At 46.2% G+C, this 21,855-nt stretch overlaps 1 protein-coding gene across 2 annotated transcripts in view; it reads right to left on the bottom strand.

The window, feature by feature from the left end:
* Positions 1-1,349: 1,349 nt before the first annotated feature.
* The window catches only part of NR3C2 (nuclear receptor subfamily 3 group C member 2), a 317,849-nt gene continuing 297,343 nt past the window's right edge, over positions 1,350-21,855 (bottom strand). For both annotated transcript variants that reach the window (XM_080937373.1, XM_080937372.1), the window contains exon 9: positions 1,350-3,938. In XM_080937373.1, coding sequence (XP_080793499.1) covers positions 3,783-3,938 — 156 coding nt within the window. In that variant the 3' untranslated portion in view covers positions 1,350-3,782. The remainder of the gene's footprint in view (positions 3,939-21,855) is intronic.

The following is a 21,855-nucleotide window of genomic DNA, read 5'->3' as shown; positions in this document are numbered from 1 at the left end:
TGGCTTGTGCCAAAGACAGGGTCCCAGCTCTTCTTCTGTGTAATGCTGTTCGGGAAACCACTATGTAGTTCCAGGAAAGCGGCTGCTCTAAGAACTGGGCAGCTTGAGCAGAAAGTCCCAGATCCATCTGTAATCATCTTCATCTGCAAACACTGGAGTTACTCGGCAAAAGGCATGCTTGTGTGTGTGTGTGTGGGGGGGTGTCTCCTCCCTGCTTTAGTGGCTCTCAGCACACATAAGCAGTGAGCCCCTTACTTTACCTGTGCTGCATGCCCGGTTTCTGAGCATGGCAGACAGCAGTAACTAGCTGTCCTGGAAGTTCACACCTCATGATTCATAACAGGGACTTGAATTCATTTGGCCTGAAAATTGCTTTGTGAAATACCTAAAAGACACTCAACTCAACTCAGGCTCCTCAGGTCTGGAGGCTGCCTGCTCCTCAGGTCTGGAGGCTGCCTGCTTTTCTAGGTGCTTGAGGGTAGGGCCTTTGTGCAGGCTCACACATCAAAATGGCTTTTGTTTCAAATTGAAGGATATGAGAAACTTTTTTCCTGAACAGGTCAGATTTCTTTAAGGTTTTGCATACAGATTTGTTTTCACCTACAGATGTTTTGTTCAGCTTGTGTGAGTTTATGTGGGTTCACACACAGAACACAGCTTCTCCCCTGGGCTATAGTCAGTGGCCACACTATGTGTTTCAGATTTTTATCTGTTGTGCAATGTTGAATTTGTCTACCACACAGGCATCTCATTCTGAAAGCCAGTCAACATACACCCATCAAATGACATGTTGCTTGGATTTATCTGGGAGGAAATGTTTCCTGTTTTAAAATGAACTGATAATTGCATTTTTGTGGTCCAGGTTCATGAGAGTCAAGGGGACAGTCCCATAAAGAGTGGGTAGTATCAGGGTTTGCAAATACCTGGGGGAGAAAACAAGAGCACGTAAGGAAGAACTCTGAATTCAGCTGTCATGGTGTCCTCTGTCATTGAGTCTCAAAGTCCTGTTGGTGTAGAGATTCGTGAGGCCATTCGGATGTGTGTGCACATGGTTACACAGCTGATGTCCGTACACGTGGCTACCCAGCAGCCAGCCGTATAGCATTGTGTAGAAGAGTGTAATGAATTGGATATTAGCCACAGATTTATGATGACTGATCTGTCCTCAAAGAAAAGGCTGACCACGTGGCAGCAAACAGGAGCTCCGGACAAAACTCCGGGGGCTCCAGTGTTGGCTGCAGGCCGAAGTGCCCAGAATCGGAATGTGGAAAGGCATAAAGTCCCGGTGTACCTCTAGGCATCCGAATGAACTGTTTCCAGAACAACAGGTGATTAAAGTAAAGGATTTATTGTAATCTGCTTACAGTCCTTTGCAAAGACAGACAAGTTTTTGCATAAAGATATAAATTGCTTCATTTTAAACTAATTTAGTGTTTTAATTATTTGAAGAGGTTTTGGTGAATTATGAATTGTACCAAACCAAGATTTTTAAGAGCAATATGGTACAAAAATAAGAGCAGACAGTTTGGCCTGGGACAGGCATTCAACAGTGAATTTAGAGAATATGGCTTTGCTGTTTAGTTAAGCAGTTACCCGGAGACACATGAGGAGCCAGTAACTTCATTAATACAAAAAGCTAATGTAGACTTTGTCCACCTCGATCCTGGCTAAGATGGAATTCCAGTTTCATAGGTTAACTCAGCTCCTTTCCCCAGAAACACTTCGTCTGCATGCTGTGTTTGCCTTCGAAGTGTGGCTCTCATATTGCTGTGCATATAAGTTGACTGTTTAAAGATCTGCCTATAAATTAAATCCTTGAAATTGCAAATGATGTAAGAAAGCCCCCTTCCTCTGAGTTCAGCGTCCCTGGGTATCCCCTTGCAGAAGGCAGGCATCTTTTGAAAGACAAGGTAATGTTACCTGCGTGGTGAACCCTGCGGGAAACTGCTGACCCTCCCGACCCTTGTCCAGCCGCCTGCTTCAGCTTTTAGGTTTTGGGAATTCGTGATCACTGAGTACTGATGAGAGCCATCACCATGTTTGAAAGATTAATTTGGCCTCTATTCAAAGATAATTTAGTGCAATCATACTGAAGTTCCCCAGAGATGCACATGTCTGTGATTTGGGGCAAGAAAAAAGTCATAAATTGCATCAGTATTGGACAGATTAATGAATTAAAAATTTAGTGCCACTGTCTTGCTTACATGATTCGTAGTGGTTTTGTGGTTTTTTTCCTCCAAAACTGTTTATTTATAAAATTTTCATTTTTAAAACCTACCTTTAAAAAAGCTAAAAACCTTCTAGTGATCTGTGGGTCTCCACGCCTTTCTGATTCACTCATGCCCAGATGGGTTGTCCCAGTACCTCCTGCCATGTTTGCTGTTCCCATAACCAGCTCCAGGAGTGAAGGACCCTGTCCAAGGCCAGAGGTGACTTTCTGATCTTTGACAGATGTGGAGGGTGCATGGAATTTTTCCCCCAGAGGAGAAAATCAGATTTTCTGAAATAGGAGAATTGTGCTCTCTGAGTCATGTTTCTATTCTCCCCTATTGAGAGCAGGTTCTGCTTCTGTGACAAGGGGGGAGGGACAACACTTCCAGGACCACTGGGGCTTGTCACCTGCCAGGAGCCACAGACGCTGCAGCATCGTCCCGGACAGAAGCAGGAAGAGCAGAAGCCAGGACTGTGCACTGGAGTCTCACGAACACCCCACGCGGGAGACCGAGAACAAAACAAATAGTACTGAAAAAGTAGAAAGGCTTAGAGACAACCAAAGAGGTTTAAGTGTGGCTATTTACAACAGAGACTGTAAAATGGTAAATTAGATATGAAGCTAAAAAAAGGCACAGCTTTCCCTTCCTTAAATACACTGTAAACGGTTCAGCACGCATGCAGAGCATCTCACGATACAAAAAAAAGTTTACCTTGTTTAGACAAAGATAGTACTTAAATAGTCTCCAGCAAAATAGAATTCTTTCAAAAATACTTTCCCATTCATCCTATTAACCATTAAAGATTTTTTTGTATGTGTCTCATTTACAAAAGTTCCTTACACCTTATTTCGGGTCCTTCACGATTTATACATACATAATGTACAGCACAGCAAAAAGACTGCAAAAATTATTTGTAAAGCCAACACAGTAGATACTAGAAATTGAAACCAAGGCATTTAACATCTTATTCATTCTAATTAAATAATAAAGACACTAACCAAGTGTGTATGCCAGCAATGCAGAAAAACGTGCCCGGAGGCCACAGTTCCACGCCACGTGTTCTGTTATTACATACCAGGAATCTGTATGTATTTTTGTGTATGTTTTTGTGTGTTTTTAAATAACAAAAGAATATTAATGCCCCATATTGACTAGACGTTTTATGTGCAAACCAAGGGTAAGCTTTAAAAAGTTCTCTAGTCCTTTGAACCCTTTGAAAACAAGCAAGAGATACCAGAAACCACATGGCATAGTTAAAACTTCCATCTGTTAAAATATCAAAATCAGAGTTATTGATTAGATATGGCTTTTCATCCAGAGGGACAGGAGCGTGTTTTCTAAGCGCTGGGAGTGGAGAGGGAAGAGTCCTTTAACCAGCCCAGGCCTTGCCAAATCCACGTCTCATGGCTTTGCCGGCTCCAGACCCTTGATGCGATTTTAAACTGGAGAAACTGCTGACCAACTGTCAATCAGCCATCACATGTTAAAAATGTGATTTCTTGGGTCCTTCGTAGGTGTAGAACAACGTGGGAAACTTAAGGCAAAGTTCTTCCTGGCTGGCGCCGTCCATCACTTCCTGTGGAAGTAAAGGGGCTTGGCGTTCCCGGATTCCACCTTTGGCAGCTGGTCGCTGATGATCTCCACCAGCATGGCAGGGAACTCCACCTTCAGAGCCTGGGATTCTCGGAAAGTATAGAAGCAGAATTCTAGCAGGTCATTCACCAGCTGTAACACAGACATAGCATGTATGATACAGGGCGTCGTTTCTAGATCCCTGTCCCCTCCATAGCCTAACCCTGATGTGGGAGCAATGCCAGGAAACCCTGGTGTCATAGTCTAGTCACGTTATCTGGGGAGAACAAAGAAGTATGTTCCTGTCATGTGGCATCCAGCCAAGACTACAACTCTCTAACATCCAAGGCACATGGGACAGAGAAGTTAACAGTGCCTGGGCCTTTAACCAGTTCTCATTTGCAAGCTTGTGAACTGGTTGAGTCTGGAATCTGTCCGTATGTGTGCAGGCGCTGGGGTTAGAAACGGTGGAGGTAGTCTTGGTGGTGGCAGTGTCTCCATGACTGGCCAGTGGGGCTGAGGTAGCCACCACTTTGACAGGCTCTTCCCTGAGCTGAAGAAAGACTGTGGCTCCTCAGCTACACTCCAGTTGTGGCTGATTTTAAAAAAATAAAAGCCTTGGGTTCCAGCTTGTCTAATGTGTAGTTCCTACCCCAGAACACTCCTTCTGGGCATGAACCACTCCCAGTTAGGTAAGTTAAGGAAACGCACAAGTGTATTACAGTATTAGTGTGCTAAAGAACGTAAATGGAGTGAAGGGACGTGTGTAGTGTCAGCATCCTAGCTGATCAGACAGAAGACGGAATCCAGAACTTGAAAGCAGATCTTACACATTTCAGTTGAAGAGGAAATGAGCTTTGTGAGTCTCAGGAGAGACTGTTAACTTAGCAGATGCTGCATTATTGGAACTCCAGAAGAAGATGGAAGAAAGCATATGGAAACATATACAACTATACAACTGCTCAAAACTCCCTGAGGCTTGGGTCATCCATGTGTCCCTGGGAAATACAATCAAACTGGAAGAAAGAATAAGGCTGAGGTCAGAGACAGAAGGACTGCCTTCAGAACGGCCGAGCAGTGGTGCCAGCACTGGCTGTCTTCTCCACAGCAGGACCAAAGTATGCACTGCACTGCTCTTGGCCATCGGCCACTGTACGGGATTGTCTGAGGCCCTAAACCTGGCTCAGCAAAGGGACCCAGGTCTTTCTGGGTGCTGTGACCGAGGAATGGATGGCACTGTCCTCAAGAGCAGTTTACCTTTGAGACCAGGGTACCCAGGTGAGGACATTATCCAGTGCCAGGAATGAAGACAGATGCCAGTGTGTGAGTTCTGCTGCCATCCCCCACCCCATCATGGTTCCCTCTGTCCTCGATGGGGCCTTGTCCTTCTCCTTGGTTCCAGCTGTTGCTCCTCAAGTGAAACAAAGAAACTACTATTGACAATGTACAAATGTCACTAGAATGGCAAATCCACAAAACAGGAATGAATGGCAAATCCACAAAACAGGAATGAAAAGGGTTGGACATTATCAATACAGTAATCCATTAAATTAGAATGAAAACAGACTAAAAGATGCAGGCTGGGAGGATGGATTAAAAATAGGAAGCTCACTTTGCAAGTAAAAACATGGCCTGAAGATGTCAGAAAAGGAGATTTTAAGACACTACAGATCCAGGGCAGCCGAGCAGGAAGTTGTAATAAAATATCCATATAAGCCAGAGGGAGGGAGAAGGGAGACCGGAGATCCCAAGGCATGTCCATAACTGATTCGCTTTTTACAAAAGGATTTTAAAAACGCAATGGGGAAAGCACTTGCTCTAATAAATGCGGCTATGAAGGCTGAGATCCACAGCAGCGATGGGAACTTGATCCCTATCGAATCCAAGAACAGAAGTCCAATGAAGATGGACGCAGAGCCTGCATGGATACCTAAAGCCCTAAGGCTACTGAGGGAAGAGTGCAGGGCGGGGTGCAGACAGTGACTTTCTCGTTAGAAATCCAAGCAGAGAAAGAAAAGCAAACACTGGTAAGGATCGTCGTAAACTAAGGTACTCAGTCCAGAGAACACACAGAATGAGGAGAGAGACGACAACGTGGAGAAAATATTGACACATTATTCACCCGAGGGTAAATATTCAGAAAACTGTTGGAAGTCAGTTCTCCACGTGTAGCTACTGTGAAAAACTTGGACAAAAAGGCAGGAAGCACAGGCACCGTTAGGGAGGCTTAAATTCGTACATACAGTACAGAGAAAAGCAAGGCCACTCTTAAAATCAGTTAACTTACGGGAAGGAAAAGGCTGCATATTAGAGAACTCCATGTCTATTATGGTGATGTTCACAATGCCAAGATAGGGGTCAACCTGTGTGCCCATCAGCGTGTGATGGGGTGAGGGGTAAGGACAAGGAAAACCCAATCTGTAGTAAAAGGAATGGCACTGGATGAACAGTCAGTGGGATGAGCCAGACGCAAAAAGACATTCTGTCATTTAAACTTAAAAAGCTTGAACTGTAAATAGAATATTGATTGCTAGATGCTGGAGAAGAGGGTAGGTAACGTGTGGTTGGTCTGTATTTGTACTGAAATACCATACAAAGCTTAAGACAATGAGAACTGTGTGTGTGTGTGTGTGTGTGTGTGTGTGTGTGTGTGTGTGTGTGTGTGTGTGTGTTGGAGCGTTTGAAAGAAACTTTGTAAATTAGAAAAACAAATGGGATAATGTACTTAAAGACCTAAAAGAAAAAAGCTGCTAACTAAAATATTACACTCAGAAAAACTCTTATTAAGGAATGAGGCAGAAATATTTTTTGAACACATGAAACACTGAGCTAGCAGCAGAGCTGGGTCCTCCAGGGAGTGCTCGGGGCCTACAGGAGGAGCTAAGCCGGACAGCCACCATCTTGAAGGGATGTGAAGACGCAAGGCAGAGCATAGCAGACACCACGGAGGCAGATGCAGTAAGGCCTGTCTGTGTAAGAACACGTGAAGATGAGCAGCTAAGGACAGACAGAGCTACACTCAGACACGGGAGAAGTGAACACAGTCACAGGTGCACATCAGTTATCAGCAATAATCTGGACTATAGAAGATGGAAGTCCTCCAACTAACATGATACATGGAGTTTGTCTCGGCACTAAATACAAAGAAGAAAATGACTTCTTTGAAAAGTAGCTACTCAGACTGGAGGTAAAGCAACTGGAAGAGATACAACATACAAATGGAGAACCAAAGTCAGATAGATGATAGATTGATAGATAGATAGATAGATAGATGATAGATAGGTAGGTAAATTGATTGATTGATAGGTAGATAGATAGATTGATAGGTAGATAGATAGATAGATAGATAGATAGATAGATAGATAGATAGATAGATAGATTGATGATAGGTAGGTACATAGATGATAGATAGACAGACAGACAGATACAAGCAGTCAGAAAGACTTTAAATTTTAAAAATGCTAAAGGAAGAATCTGGGGAGATGGCTCAGTAGGTAAGAACACTGCTGAGAAAGCATGAAAGTGTGAATTCAAGTCACTGCCTAAAATCTTGTGTGTGGCTATGTGCATTCCTGTAACCCCAGAGCTGTCGGAGGTGGAGGCAGTGGGATTACTGGGCTTGCTGGCTCTGGTCTACCTCCAGATGTGGTCAGAGACCCTGTGCGAAGTGGGAAAGGCTAAGGGTAATAAACAGGACACCTGATGTTCTCCTTTGGCTTCTGCAGGGGTCGCACGTGCGTGTGCACACATCCAAAGAAAAGAAAGTCACTATATAATGATGAAGCAATACAAGAGGAATCAATTCACTTTTAGGAGATAACATTTATACAAATATAAATACCCAAATTAGAGCACATAATTACAGAAAGCCAACATAATTAAAATGTGGGGTGCAACCTAATATAATGATAAGATCGGGGGACCTCAAACCCAACCCTCATCATTAGACTGTCCAAATTAAAAACCATTAAAAACTCTTCCAATTAAACTGCAGGCCACTAAGATATATCCAGAACATTTCTACAGCGGCTGCAGAGCAGGCTCTCAGCAGCATGTGCACAGGACATTTCCTACTACAGACTAGTGCAGGCTACAAAAGTCTCAATGAATTAACAAATCATAGCACACACCCTTTTCCCATGCTGTTATAAAAACCAAAGGTGATGGCCAGAACTGTAGAAGATAACCATGCACATTAAGCATAATTTTTAATGAGCAATAACCAGTCAAGGGAAGACGTTAAAATGTCTTAATATAAATGGAAATGGAATATAAGGTACAATAAAAATAATAGCAAGAGGCAGATGTATAGTGGTGAGTACCTGGGTTAAAGACGTAAACATCCAAGATGGCTAGCGATACAACTAAAAAAAGTCAAGAACCAAGCCGAAGTCAGGAGCAGGAAAGAAAGAGCAAAGCTCGAAGTGGAAAGAAGGAAAAGTCTTTAAAAGACTCGGCATGCTGGTGCGTGGTGTTATCCGGAGCAGTGAGAATGGCGCAGGACTACATGACAGCTGACAAGTCAGATAGACAGGCCATGTTCGAAAGAAAGACCCGGTTCATACATGAAAAATAAAAACAGACACAGACATGGAACCGAAATCGTTTTCTTCAAGATCAGGAACAAGGTGAAGATGTGCACTCTCTCTCTGTGGTCCTGGCCAGCAGAGTACATCCTCCCTACCCATGTATCCTGTCCAGTTCACCATGAGAGCGATATGAGAAGGAAGAGCATCCAAGTAGGAGAGGAGGGAGTAAACTTGTTTCTGTTTGGAGAGTTGATAATAGGCACATAAATAAAGCTACAGAGCACACACTTGCTGGAGCCAATGACCTGAGTCTACAGGATGCAAAAGTCGGTCTTTTTTTCTTCTGTGTATGGAAAGGAAATTGTCAAAGAAGAAACCAAGAGCACACAGTCCCACTCACAGTAATGGGGACAGGCATTTGCTGTGGCATCTTCGCTGTAGCAAACATCTAGAATCAACCTAGGTGTCTACGGATAAAGAAAATGTAGCGCAGGGGGTGGGAAGGCACACAGGGGATAAACTGCTCGGGAAGCAGGAGGACCAGGTTCCACCCCTAGAACCCACATTAACCAAGGCAGGGCATGCTTGCAGTCCTTAGCTCGCCGACCAGCTAGGCTCGCCTTTGGGGTGAGGTTCTGACCAATGAGAGATCTGCCTCAAAAGACAAAGAATCAAAGTGAACAGTGTTCACACTGTATCACATGAACACACACACACACACACACACACACACACACACACACACACACAGTACATATCCACAATGAAATAAAATGAACTCGTGTGCTGCAGTGGGAAAAGGCACTGGGCCATATTGTGTGTGCTTTCACTTACACGTGGAAGCTAAAGCTGGTTTCAAGGAAACAGAACAGGGCCTTGGAAAGGTGAGGAGGAGGGATGATGAGGCAGGAGAGGAGGAGAGTGAGGGTCTGGGGAGATGCTTGAGAGAAGAACAACTTGTCCTATGGCAGAGGATAGAAAACTGGTGGAGAAATGATGCCTATTCACCAAACAGCTAGTGGAAGGATTCCAAACATGCCAACATGATGAAACGATGCTGGTAACCCTGCTCTGACCATCGCTGGCTGTACACATGCATATTAGACACAGGCAAGATGACCCTGTGTCAAATATAAATGTGCTGAGAAACATACACTACACTTCTAACTTCTGCACAACACAAGCCACTCCTGGGATGATTACGCCCTGTAGCCATTTAGGGGTATCTGCTTCACCCAGATCTGGGGACCATACTGAGTACACACTGTCCCCTTCCCACAGCTGGCTCTGCTCTACAGAGAAGGAACTGGCACACGGGAGATTAGGTGCTGTGCCTGCTGAGAAGGACAGCGGATATGAGGTGTGCTGCTAAGGGGCGCTGAGCAGGAAACCCTCTCAGCTCACCAGGGTGTGGACCCAAGGCAGGAGCGATGAGTCTGGCCATCAGTGGGAAAACATGACGGTTCAGCACTAGCAGGAAAGTTTAGCTGACCGCCAGCTTCAGAACTGGCTGCCCAGTGCAAAGGTTCACATTTGCTCACAGGCACATGAATGCTGCTGCGTATGTGCAGAGAAATGTGGAGTCGGGTCTACCGGTATCAGCGGCAGGCTGTGGGCAGCGGTGGCATGCCTGTGGGCCTGCTGAAGGGAGTGGGCTCTGGGCCTTCTTGTTACCTCTTGCACAGATGTGTCTGGAGATGTCCCACAGGTGACCTGAGGATGGGTGTCCCCAACACTACTTACTAACCATGCGTGCTACCCAGGTAGCCTTTCCACCACCTGTTTCTGGTCTACAGATTGGAACCTGGGGCCTCTTGTTCATCCTTTGGCTGCAGAGAGGGACAGGAGGTTTGTGAGGACTGTGGGTATGGCACCTCAGCCACCTGTGGGACAGGTGAGGCAGTGGCAGGCTGCTCATGGAGGGGTGTCGGCACCAACCACTGTCTCCTTAGTAGTTTTCCTTGTGGTACTGAGTGGTCCAAATGTGGGGTTTCCCAAAGGCTCAGCAACAACCTAAAGGTACTGGCCAACATAGACACGTGTATGGCACAGCCCGCACCGGAATGAAGCTGCTCTTGGTGAGGCTGGTCTCATGGGAAGGAAGCAGCCATCCCAGTCTCAGGATCAGAGAGCTTGAGCCATTTGCTTCTGACTTTAGCTTCTACCTGGCCCTCTCCAACCCTGGCCTGCCATAACTAGTGGTTCAGCGGCCTTGAGGGCAGCACCCACAGGTGCTAGTCCGTAGGAGGTCAACCAGGCAGAGTGGAACCCCAAAGCAGGATGCTCTCTCTCCCTACTGCATAAAGTTACCAAAGTGAAAAGCCAAGGAAGTCGAGGCCCTCATAGATGGGTCAAGGCCACAGGAGGTTCACACGTTGAACAGCCAGGTCATAACAAATGCTGCCCAGCCAGCATGCAGGAAACTTTTCATAGCTTAGTAACTCAGGTGATCGTCCTCGCCTAGTAGCTCTAGTTTATACAATGCTAAGCTCAGTACCGGAAACCAGCCTCATTCCTTCCCTGAGATTCCTATTCAGTGCGTGTACGAGACATTACGTGATGTCATCATTACGTGATGTCATGCACATTCCCTGACACGGGGTCTGAGACCCCTGGCTCCTTGGTGTGGCTGGGGGCCTGGTATTGGAGCCACAGTGACTCAGTAGAGAGTGGGAAAAGGTACAGGGTCCAGCAACCTCATCGTCAAGAGCTGGCCATGAGCAACCAGAAACACTGTGATCTTGTCGGATCTGTGCCTTTCTCCCAGTCCTCTGAAAGCATGCTGGTTCTCTGGGGCGCTTCTGAGCTCTCAGATGTTTGTGTAGAGGGAGGAGTCTGTGCGTAAGTTCCTGACTCCTAAAAGTTTGGGACTCTTGCTGCTGATGATAATTGTGGTCCTCATTTCTCTCCCCTGGAGAAGCTGATGGGAATCAATATGGAGAGGTAGCAGATTGGGGGCCAGGCCATTAGTCTTCAGGGAAGGCTGTTTTGTTGCTGATGGAAGACAAGGCAGTGTTGTTACCCCTCTCTGTGGCTCCTGCAAACAACCCCAGCCACATTAAAGAGCCAGAGGTTTCCAGTTCTCTTGGGAGTTTGTGGTAGGCTGTGGGCATCCCCTGTGTCCTGTTCTTCCATAAGCCACAGCTTCTCAGAAGCTTGTGGGGAAGGCTATGCACTGCCTCAGTGGCGCGGGAGCTGAAGACAGCCTGACTGAAGACAGCCCTGTGAATGTAAGATCACCCTCATGCCTCAGATGTTATGGGCTGACTTCAGGGAGCACGGCGGAGGAGCAGTCAGCCTTTGTCTTACAAAGATTGAAGCTTAGCTGTGTGAATGTATGTATTCAGTGATGACGGGTGGCTCTCAAATGTGCCGAGCCTTGGGTTTCATTCCCAGCACCAAACCGGATTCAACTGGTTTTAATGTTTCGACAAAAGACACAGAATCAACTTTAAAAATACCAACAGGTTTACTGGCCACAAATGACTAGTTACTATTTAGTCTAAGTGTTCAGAAATAGACTTGTCAACACTGGGAAGTGCTCCAGTGAGGTTATGTAAAGCACTTGGCCTTCATACAAAATCAAACAGGTTTATTCTTGGATCTGACACCAAAAACACAGGCAACAACTATGAAAATTGAACTGCACTGCATCAAATCTAAATGCCAGGCATCAAAGACACCACAAGAAAGTCACAAGGCACTCAATAGAACAGGACAGAATGCTTTACAATTGTGTATCTAGCAAGTGGCTAATGCCCAGAACACAGTAACGAAACTCCCATAACTGTAACAGCTAAAGTGATCTTTAAAAAGAATCATTCTCAAAAGTCAAAACGCTCTGAAGTACAGGAAGAGCTGCTGTCAGGCTTAGAGATTAAAGCAAAGCACATTTAGATTCATACCAAGTAAGATGTCTGCCATCCCAAAAAGGGAGGAGAAAAACCTTTTTATAATGATGTAGAGAAAGCAGAACCTTCGTGTATAAGGAAACAGTGTAAAAACATTAAAGAAAACTCCCGTATAATCTAGCATTGACTACAGTTCCCCATAAAGAATAAAAGGAATAAAGAAGAATCGGGGTGCTTACAGCAGTCTCATCTACCCTAGCTAAGAGTTGGGGATAGCCCAAAAGCCTACAGGAAACAAATGGATAAGAAAATGATGTATGTGTGTTCATGCATGTACACACACATGAGCATGTACACACACATGCACATATACATATGCACACACACATGCACATAAAAATTCAGCTTTAAACAAGAATGAGACTCTGATACATGTCACAGAATAGATAAAGCTCAAAAACATGCTTGTGAAGAAAGGCACTCATGAAGAAAGACACTGTATAATTCACTTATATGACAGGCACAGAAGACTGACATTCCTAAGACAGAAGGCAGGACTGTGTTTGTGTGGGTGGGGGAATGGGATGTTTCTGTCTTGGGTTATGTAGAGTGGGGATGACTGTGTATGGGGGAACTTACTAGCGCTGAATTAATGCCAATTAAAATGATATGTAGTAACACATGCATTTGCCGCAATAAATCACTTGAGAAAGCAAAACAACCAGTGAATGAATAATGAAAATATATCTCGCTATTAAGAAACAAATGATGGATTATGCAGGGAAATGAGTGGAGTTGGACACACTCACCCTGATCAGTGAGATAACCAGATACACACACCACACATTTTCTCCCTTGTGTGGAGGCTAGCTTCAAAGTTTCAAATAGGTGTGATTCACTTAGAACGACCACAGAGATTAAATGAGTAGTAGGCACCAGGGGAAGGGGCATTCTTCCAAGGAAGGGGAAATAGAACACGGCGTTGTAAGGAAAAGAGGGAAACTAGAGTAGAAAGATTCAGTTAGGATTAATTTGGTAAAGGAGGCAGTGTGAGAAAGAGCCGTCACCACTGAAGACCTTTTCAAAGGCTATATGAAAAACTCCAGCTATAGAAGCTTCCCCAAACATACACATATATGAAGGAAATTTAAATGGAGTTCCCTATGATAGGGAAGACAGAGCTCCAATGAGGCAAGTCAGCCCTCTCCCAGTACCAGGAAGAGGTTACATCTTGTCGAGTGACTGGCCACAGGGGTTCCATGGACTGAACCGCAAACATCGAAGGCTATTGGTTGCCCTTCAGAACCTGATACTTAGACCCTCTTGGTGAAGACACCATTTATGTCACCAACCATGGAGACACTGAGCTGATATTCAACTAAAAGCTCCACCCTTCCTGACTAGTATTCACCGTGTTGAGAGGAGAGCAGGAATCACCAACATCACCAACTGTGAACCCTGAGGGCTCCCACAGAGATGTGTCTGCATGGTGGGCGGGCACACTATTGGCACAGATAGTATAGGAGTAACCAGACACTGTTGAAACTGGATCCAAGCCCACCCCATGAGATGAAACCCATCCCTGACACCGATAAAATGACCTCCAACCCCAGACTAGATTGGTTATGGGCCCTAAAGGAAAACTATTAATCTGCTAAAGGAACACAGCAATGAAATGACTCCTGGTGACATGTTGCTATACTCATGTCCTTATCAGAGAATATTTTTCCTTTAGTAAATGGGCATTAACACAGAGACCCAAAACAAAATTGGGCAATGTTGAGAGAGTAAGAAACTCTTGGAGCACTCAGTCTAAAGGGGGGTGTCTTCATCAAAACCCTCTTCTTAAGGCATGGGGGACTATGTAGAAGAGGAGACAGAAAAGGAATGGATGAGTCCAAGGAATCAGTGTCTTCTAGACACAACGGGGCCGAGACAATATGAACCCACAGGACTGCAACAGTGTGTACAAGGACAATATGAGCTCACAGGACTGCAACAGTGCGCACAAGACCTGTACATGTTCAAGCCAGCCGGGTCCCCTAGAATGGCACAAAGTCCCTTCCCCTAACCACTGGGAGAGAGAAAAACAGCTTTCTCCAGTGGAATGACCCTGGGTTTATCAACCACAGTCTAGGGCAGACTCCATACTTAGAAGCAGTTGACCAACACAAAATGGACTTCATGTTTGCAAATGTGTGCTTTGCTTGTTTTGTTAATTTTTGTCTTTTTTTTTTTCAGGAGGGGTTTCTGAGAAAGAGAAAGAACATGAAGTTTGATGAGTAGGAAGGTAGAGGAGTCAGAAAGAATATAATCAAGATACACAATCAGAAGTATGAGAAGAAAACAAAACAAAACAAACCAGCAACCATCCAAACAACACCTCCTTAAGTCAAGAACCAGGTCCCACAGCTACCACCTTTCCCGCAGGAGAACAGGAGGATGTGTCATATATGGTGACATATTATGGCCTTGTGGCTCCGCTCTTGGCAGTTGGTTCCATCTCAGCAAAACGTGACAAGGCTAAAAAGAATGCCTCTCATGACAACTCCATGGCAGTTGGTTTGTTTCTATTCCCAAAGCAAATCCAGCTGTAACCGCTGTACCATGGATTCCTGTCAGAAAACCCAGACTCCAGTTCTCTGCTCTGGGAGGTCTAGCTAGGCTCTTCCAGGCTGAGTTCTGGAGACTCCGGAAGCTCCTAGGTCTGACTAAGAGCCCAGAGGTATTTCTGGGACAAGATAGACTTAATATATCAGATTGGCACAAAAGAGGCATGTAGGAACAGATGCTGGCTCCCCATCTATGTGACTCTGCCGACAATTCCAGGTCAGGAGTGCCCTGTGAGGTGGCCAAAGGCCTACATAAGGATAAGGCCCTGCGCCACCGAGACGGGAAAGGACCATTGCCCGGGGTCAGGGCAGGTCTGCTCTGCTCGGTCCGGTTCCCGTTCCCTGTCCTGGAACAGGCTGGCCACTGGTGTGAGAAACAGGTGCCTCCCAGCATCTCTCCGAAGCAAGGCATTTATTTCTGTGAGCTCTCTGTGCTGGGGCTAGCTATTTGCACTTGAATTTTAATTACTTTGCCATTATCAGTTTTACAAGAAATCCTCTCTCTCTGGCCAGTGGCAACACTAATGACTCCAAATCTGTCACCTCAGTGCTGTGACAGGCCAGAGGGGCTCATTTTCCCCCTGCTTTTTTTGGTACTTAACTTTATTTAATTTCCATCCTGTTTAAGTTTCCTTGTGTTTCAAGCCTTGTTCTAGCCCATGGCCCCACCCTCTCGTGAATAAAGCCTATTGTACACGTGAAAAACACAAAGAAAAATGACATAATGGGAAAGAAGAAAGTGGAGCCTACAGATAAAGGGATAATTAGAGCATTGCTGAACAATAGATCTAATGAGAGGGTTGTGTTTGGAATGCATTGGCATGTTACTGTATATAGAAGTGTGAACTTTCCCTGGTTCTCTGTTCAATATTTCCTAGATCTTCCCTGCACTTAAACACCACACTGAGCAAACGCAGAAGCTCAACCACCTCATGCTCACATGCCCCCAACGTTAGCATTAGGTTGAATTTTAGGCAATTATTTCCTTGTTTCAGCCCCTGGTTAAGCAGTAAGGAGCAGGCCCCAGGGGCAGGGGCAGCTGTCTGCAGACCACTGGAGACAAGATGGCCTGCTCTAGTCACTTAAAAGAGGCCAGGGCCCGAGGACCTGCATGCATAGTTTGTTTTTAATACTTACGAAAATTTGGGGGAAAGACAGAGAACTGCACCTGGACCCCCAGCACCCATGGCCGTGCTAGTCTGTAATGCCAGCCCTGTGGAGGCAGAGAAATCATGTCCCTGGAACTCATTTGCAAGGAATAACCAATCAGTGAGCTCCAGCCGGGTTAACCTCTGATCTCTGTGCCTTCACATACACAGGCACATCCATGTATATACCTACACTGACACGTCTGAACACAATACACATACAAACACAAACATTCGCCATGCACATGCACACACAAAGTGGCCCTGATAATGACACTCCTGACCTCCTCCACCTACCTATGCTTGTCTCCAAGAACTTATCTTGGGCACACCTACACACAATTTGTATGGTACGGACTGCTCTCCACACACTTCTGACCACCATGGCCCGGCACAGGTGGCAAGACTCGTGGGGCCCAGCGCAGCCTGAGAGCATGGGGCCTCTTGTTCCAGTGGGTGCAGAGAATTTTAGCTAGCAGCTGCCAAGCATTCCACAGAGGGTGGGTCCTTCTGGAGTGGTCTGTGTGCATTGGCTCTGATGATGGTGACTTGACAGCGGTCCAGACTGAAACCTGACCTGCTTCGGACAACGGACCTCATGAGGTGTAAGCTGGGCTTGCTAGTCTAGGTGACAACTTTTTCAGGACCAGTTCTTCTATACCCCTGCTTTGTGCACAGATCTATGAAAACGTATCTGATGACCCCACTACCATTCCTTTCTCTTGAAAAGATTAAAGAAAATATTCTGAGCAAGTATTACCATTATTTTCTCTTTATAGAGAAAATAATTAAGACAGGGTGATGAGATAGGTTTGCTCCTCCTCACATCAGGTGACTTTGGAAAGATTTAACGAGAAGACAGGCAGAAAGACGCCACAGAAACCGGGGTGTTACGTAGTCATATGATACTGTAGCCAGAGGGATTTGGATTGCGTAAAGAGGGATTTATTGACACAGGTGTCAGACAATGAAATAGTTTCCCCAAATCTCTCTTAGCCAGATTTCAGTTTAGGTTGAGAGAGGTATATTGGGTTTCTGCTGATGGCAGATCTACAGTCAGGCCCTCTGAGGCTCTGTCCAGAAAGCTGGTCTGATGGCGCACATGTGTTAGAGCCAGGTGGAAATAGAAGATTGCTTCTGTCCTCAACAAGACATGACCTATGTTTCCCAGTGACCACAGGAAGCCCTCAAAACCTGTGCAAGTGGAAGCAGGAAAGTCATGAGTTCAGGGTTAGTTCTAGGAGACAAACACTGTGTCTTAATATGAACAAAGGGAAATGTCCTGTGTCCTGACAGCGAGGTCAGAGAGTGGAAAACTTAAAAACCACCTCCTGTAATAAACTGGATTCAGATAAAATGTGAGCGTTTTCCAGCTAAGGATCAGAGAGCAAACTACTGCTGTGTTACAAATGTAGACGAGAAGAAAGATTCTGATATGCAAACAAAACAAAATATGAATGTGAGAAAATATTTGTTAACCACATATCTGATAAGGGGCTAATGTATTTTCTGCAAGTCAATAATATCTTAAACAAGCCACAACAAAAAATGGGTCTCTGGAAACCAAGAGCAGGCAGGAAAGACTGAGAGACACAACCCCACGTTAGATGTCCTTCCTAGTCAATCATGATGAGGTTGTGACAAGTGAGGTCAGGTCTGGGATCTGGTCACATGACACAAGATCAGTTCTGGTTGCCATGGTTGCTTCTGATGCAAAGCTGTGTCTTTCACACACACATGCACACAAGGTGACACAAAGCCTTTACTGGGTCACATTCACCTGGCAGTCAAGATGTGGAATGAGGTTTATTTGGGAGTCATTTGCAAGAGAGTTGTTTTCTAAGCAACTGTGACTTCTTAGCCACCAAACATAATTTATGTGTATTACTCAAATGCCCAATTATAAACATCCCATCAGAAGCCAGAAGGACACACTCTTTGTATCTAGTAAGGCTTTCTCAGTGACAATCTGACTGTTTTAGAGTTAACTCTCATCCCCATTTGCTCCGTGGCTCTTGATGCAGTCACTGGAAATCTCAGGAGAGGAAATGAGTGAATATGGAGTCTCGATCTGCTCCCCAGAACCCCCCATGGCTGCCAGAGCTACTGGACCTTTTTACCTGAAACTGTGCTAGCTGTCCTCCTGAGCCTCTGCCCCGACACCGTGCACACACCCCAGGGCCGTCACCTGCACACCGTGCACACACCGGGGTCATCACCTGCACACAGTGCACACACCCCGGGGCCGTCACCTGCACACCATGCACACACCCCGGGGCCATCACCTGCACACCATGCACACACCGGGGTCATCACCTGCACACCGTGCACACACCGGGGTCATCACCTGCACACTGTGCACAAACTAGCTCCTCTTACTCAGTCGGTTAGCTCTCAGTGATACTTCTCAGTCCCTCTTCAGCCACCTCCTTCTTTTAGGCTTTCGGCCACTATTTTTCCAGTGCTCCATGCTTTCTTCTTGTTGTCTACCCACCTGCTTCATGGACCACTTTGAAGTCTGTACCAGCATCTTGCCTTCATCTGCTAGGGGGACATTTCTTCTGGAAGTTTCTAACAGCTCAAATCTAAAACAAGATGGCTGCCTCTTCTTGAGAATCTGCCCCCTGCCACCCTCCTGCGCAGATAGCCCTGTGATAACCAAGCTTCCTTTCCTATCAGGCCTTCCTCTCCTCACCCAGCCGGTCCCTTAGCCTCACATCCTCTGTAGCCATCCATGTCACCGCCTGGCCATGTCCTGGTCAGGAATCTCTGCTGTCAACCTATCCCCTTTCACCTGCACCTCGGCTCCTCTTCTTCGTAGACCCGCCAGAAAGTTCTCCCTAGTCAAACTCTGTGTGGGGCCAGCAGCTGCATGTCGCACACCACTGTGGATTTAAAGATGTGGCCAGGGTACCGAATGACTTAATTTGAAACTTCCCTTGATTTTAGTAAGTTTAAACTTCAGCTGCCACACATGGCCAGAGTGACTGTGGGCAGGGCAGCTGCTGTGTCACTGGCTTGTCATTTCTCTCTGCCTCCTTTCAGTGATGCTCAGACACAATCAAAGTCACCAACTGATGTGGCCTTTAGACTGTGAAGGAACACCCAATGGGGCACCCTGCAAAATCTTCAAGGATTTGCCCCTCAGCTACCGACATCAGACATCAGCAATCCTGAGACCACTCAGTCACCTCCATACATTCTGACTCACTGGGACTGTTCGTGTGTGTGTGTGTGTGTGTGTGTGTGTGTGTGTGTGTGTCCGTGTGTGTGTGTGTCCCATGTGTGTGTGTCTGTGTGTCCGTCCATCTGTCTCAGAAGCCAGAAGAGGGCACTGGGTTCTCTGGAGCTGGAGTTACAGTCATTGTGAGCTGTCTAATGTGGGTGCAGGAAACTGAACCCAGGCCTTCTAAAAGCAGCAAGCTTTGTTAATCCCTGAGCCATCTCTCTATTATTTATTTATTTATTCATTTATTTATTCATCTGAGAAAAATCTTGAGCCAGGTCATCATGTAGCCCATGTTTGCCTTAAGTTGTCCCATACCTCAGGCTGGTCTGGAACTTACGACCTTCCTACCTCAGACTGCTGGTACTGGGGCCACAGGCCTGTGCCACCACCTATGGCACTAAGTATACTTGATGCTTCTTTTCTTTAATTATACCGCGTTTCAGAAGGTAACAATCACCCATTGGTATAACCCACCCAGGGAAGTGCTGGGCCACCCTCCACACTTAAAATCAGAAGCTTGTAAACGCAAACGCCAGCCCTACCTACGAGGGGCATTCAAAAGGGGCCAGTGTAAATGACTGGGCATTACTCACTGGCCGCACCATCTAGCCAGACAGCAGTGCCATTTCTAGTCTTGGTTTGGGATCATCACAGGAAAGTGGTCCTGAGGACAATCTCTGCTCTGTTTGCTCCCTGATTCCTGGGGAGATAAGGCCTTGTTCTCTCAGCTGACTGCTATAAACAACTTTATTTAGCATCTTTCTTAGTCATAGTCTCCCCACAGAAGGCGTCAGGATGCTGCTGCTAACAATTACATGAAACACTTGCATGGCTTTGGATCTTGCTCCCTCACAGCTGCCGGTGCTTCAATCATGGACTCAGATGATCCCAGTGTCAGAGGGGCGACAGGAAAAGAGAAAATAAATGTTTACTCGGTTGCTTCACAGGTCATTCATTCCCCCAAACCCTTTGCTGGTATGGTAGTATGTGCACTTCAGGAATGAAGAAGAAAGAGATGTGCACGTGAGAACTGTGGACCAGGAGGGATGCTGATAAAGGACCACAGGTCATGTTCTTCTACCCCTGGTACTCGGGTTTCTCTTAGCAGGCTCCCTTTTGGGCCCCAGAACTTTTTCTGAGGGGGAACTGACCAGAAGGACTATGACATACTCAAAACGAGGTTGAGCACAAAATCACTGTGGGCGGAGCTGCACCCCTGGCGTGTACACTTTGGCATGTGGTAAAGGATGTTTGATGGGTTTTTCTCCATCTCAAAACCACATATGGACGAGGCTGACGGGCCGGTTTAGTGACCTTCAACACTGGCCCAGGGACACATACTGCACCTCTGATGCTGCCTTTCAGTACATTGCTGGGTCTCCAGCCCCTCAGCCAGCCTGAGGGAAGGAAACCAGGCTCTCAGATTGGCTAGACCACAGCCACCTCGGCTGTCCATCATTCACCATGGCACCACAGACCCCAGTCACACAGTGAGCGCATGCTCAGTGCCTTCCCATCAGTCATGGGAACAGATCTGCATGACAGGCTGATGCCTGCCCAGCTGAGAGCAGATCCCATCTAGGTGATGATGGTGCACAGAAGCATTTGCCTAGAAAACTGGCGCTGGGGGGTAGTGCAAAAGCTTACACATAGTTCTCACTACGGGGCACTTCAGTGAACAACCAGGTAGACAGCCTTCAGGGTGTGTCACTGTGCCTCGTGAAGCTGCTGGGTTCCAGAGGATGATGGGGAAGATCCAAAGAAGTCTGTGGAGCAGCACAGGTGTTTCCTGCTTTCCCCAGTCAGATAGGCCTGAAAAGAACGGCTGCTACCAGCCTGTGCTCGTCCTGACAGTGGTGTGGGGGACAGCTCCAGTGAGCCTGGGAGGTTCCAGCTGCCACCTGAAGAAACCTTAGAAAGTATGCTCTGGGCCTCCGAGACTTCGACATGAGTTCTCCAACATCCTCAAAGTTCTGCCAAGCACAGCCGGCTTCAACATCTTCTCTATGGGACGAATGTCAATTTAGAAGGGTTGCTAGTGAGGCCACCATTCAGGCTGTGCCCTCCTTGACCTTCAGGTGACACCGGGTACCCTTTGTACACAGCCATGAACTTTCAGACAGAAAACTTTCTTCTAGCAGGTATGTAAGCTCACCACGGACGGGCATCTTGCTCATCCTTGACCCCTTGGTTCTGGTGCACAGCAGCAGAGGCTCACTGGGGATATGAGCTCGCATGCATGACCAGCCAGGCCCCCACAGCACACGATGCGTCCACAGCCAAGACTGACTGCCTCTGCAGACACTAAGCATAGGTTGGTTCTCCCGCTACTGTTGTTACTACATGTGGGCACATTTTTGTGAAGTTTGTATACCAAAATAAAACTGTAACCCTATTTAATAGAGAAGAGCATTTTTGCCTCAAGAGATAGTACTCACAATCTTTTGAATTTACTAAATACCATAGACTATACCATAAATGGTCCTTAACTTCTGAGGATGCATAGAAACAAACAATAAATCCAGTAGACACATACTTCTTATACTCCAGGAAATGTCCTATTCTCTCTAACAGAGTAAGAATCTACCCACTTTTTACACAGTTCCCAAACATCAGCAATGCAGAACACAGCACTATTTCCTGGAGTCTTCCCACAGCTGTGCTCCTTGAAACCATTCTGGGGAAAGATTGATGTTCAGAG

Source organism: Micromys minutus, assembly GCF_963924665.1.
Source record: "Micromys minutus genome assembly, chromosome: 24".
Lineage (NCBI taxonomy): Eukaryota > Metazoa > Chordata > Mammalia > Rodentia > Muridae > Micromys > Micromys minutus.
This window is presented reverse-complemented; position numbering and strand designations above follow the sequence as displayed.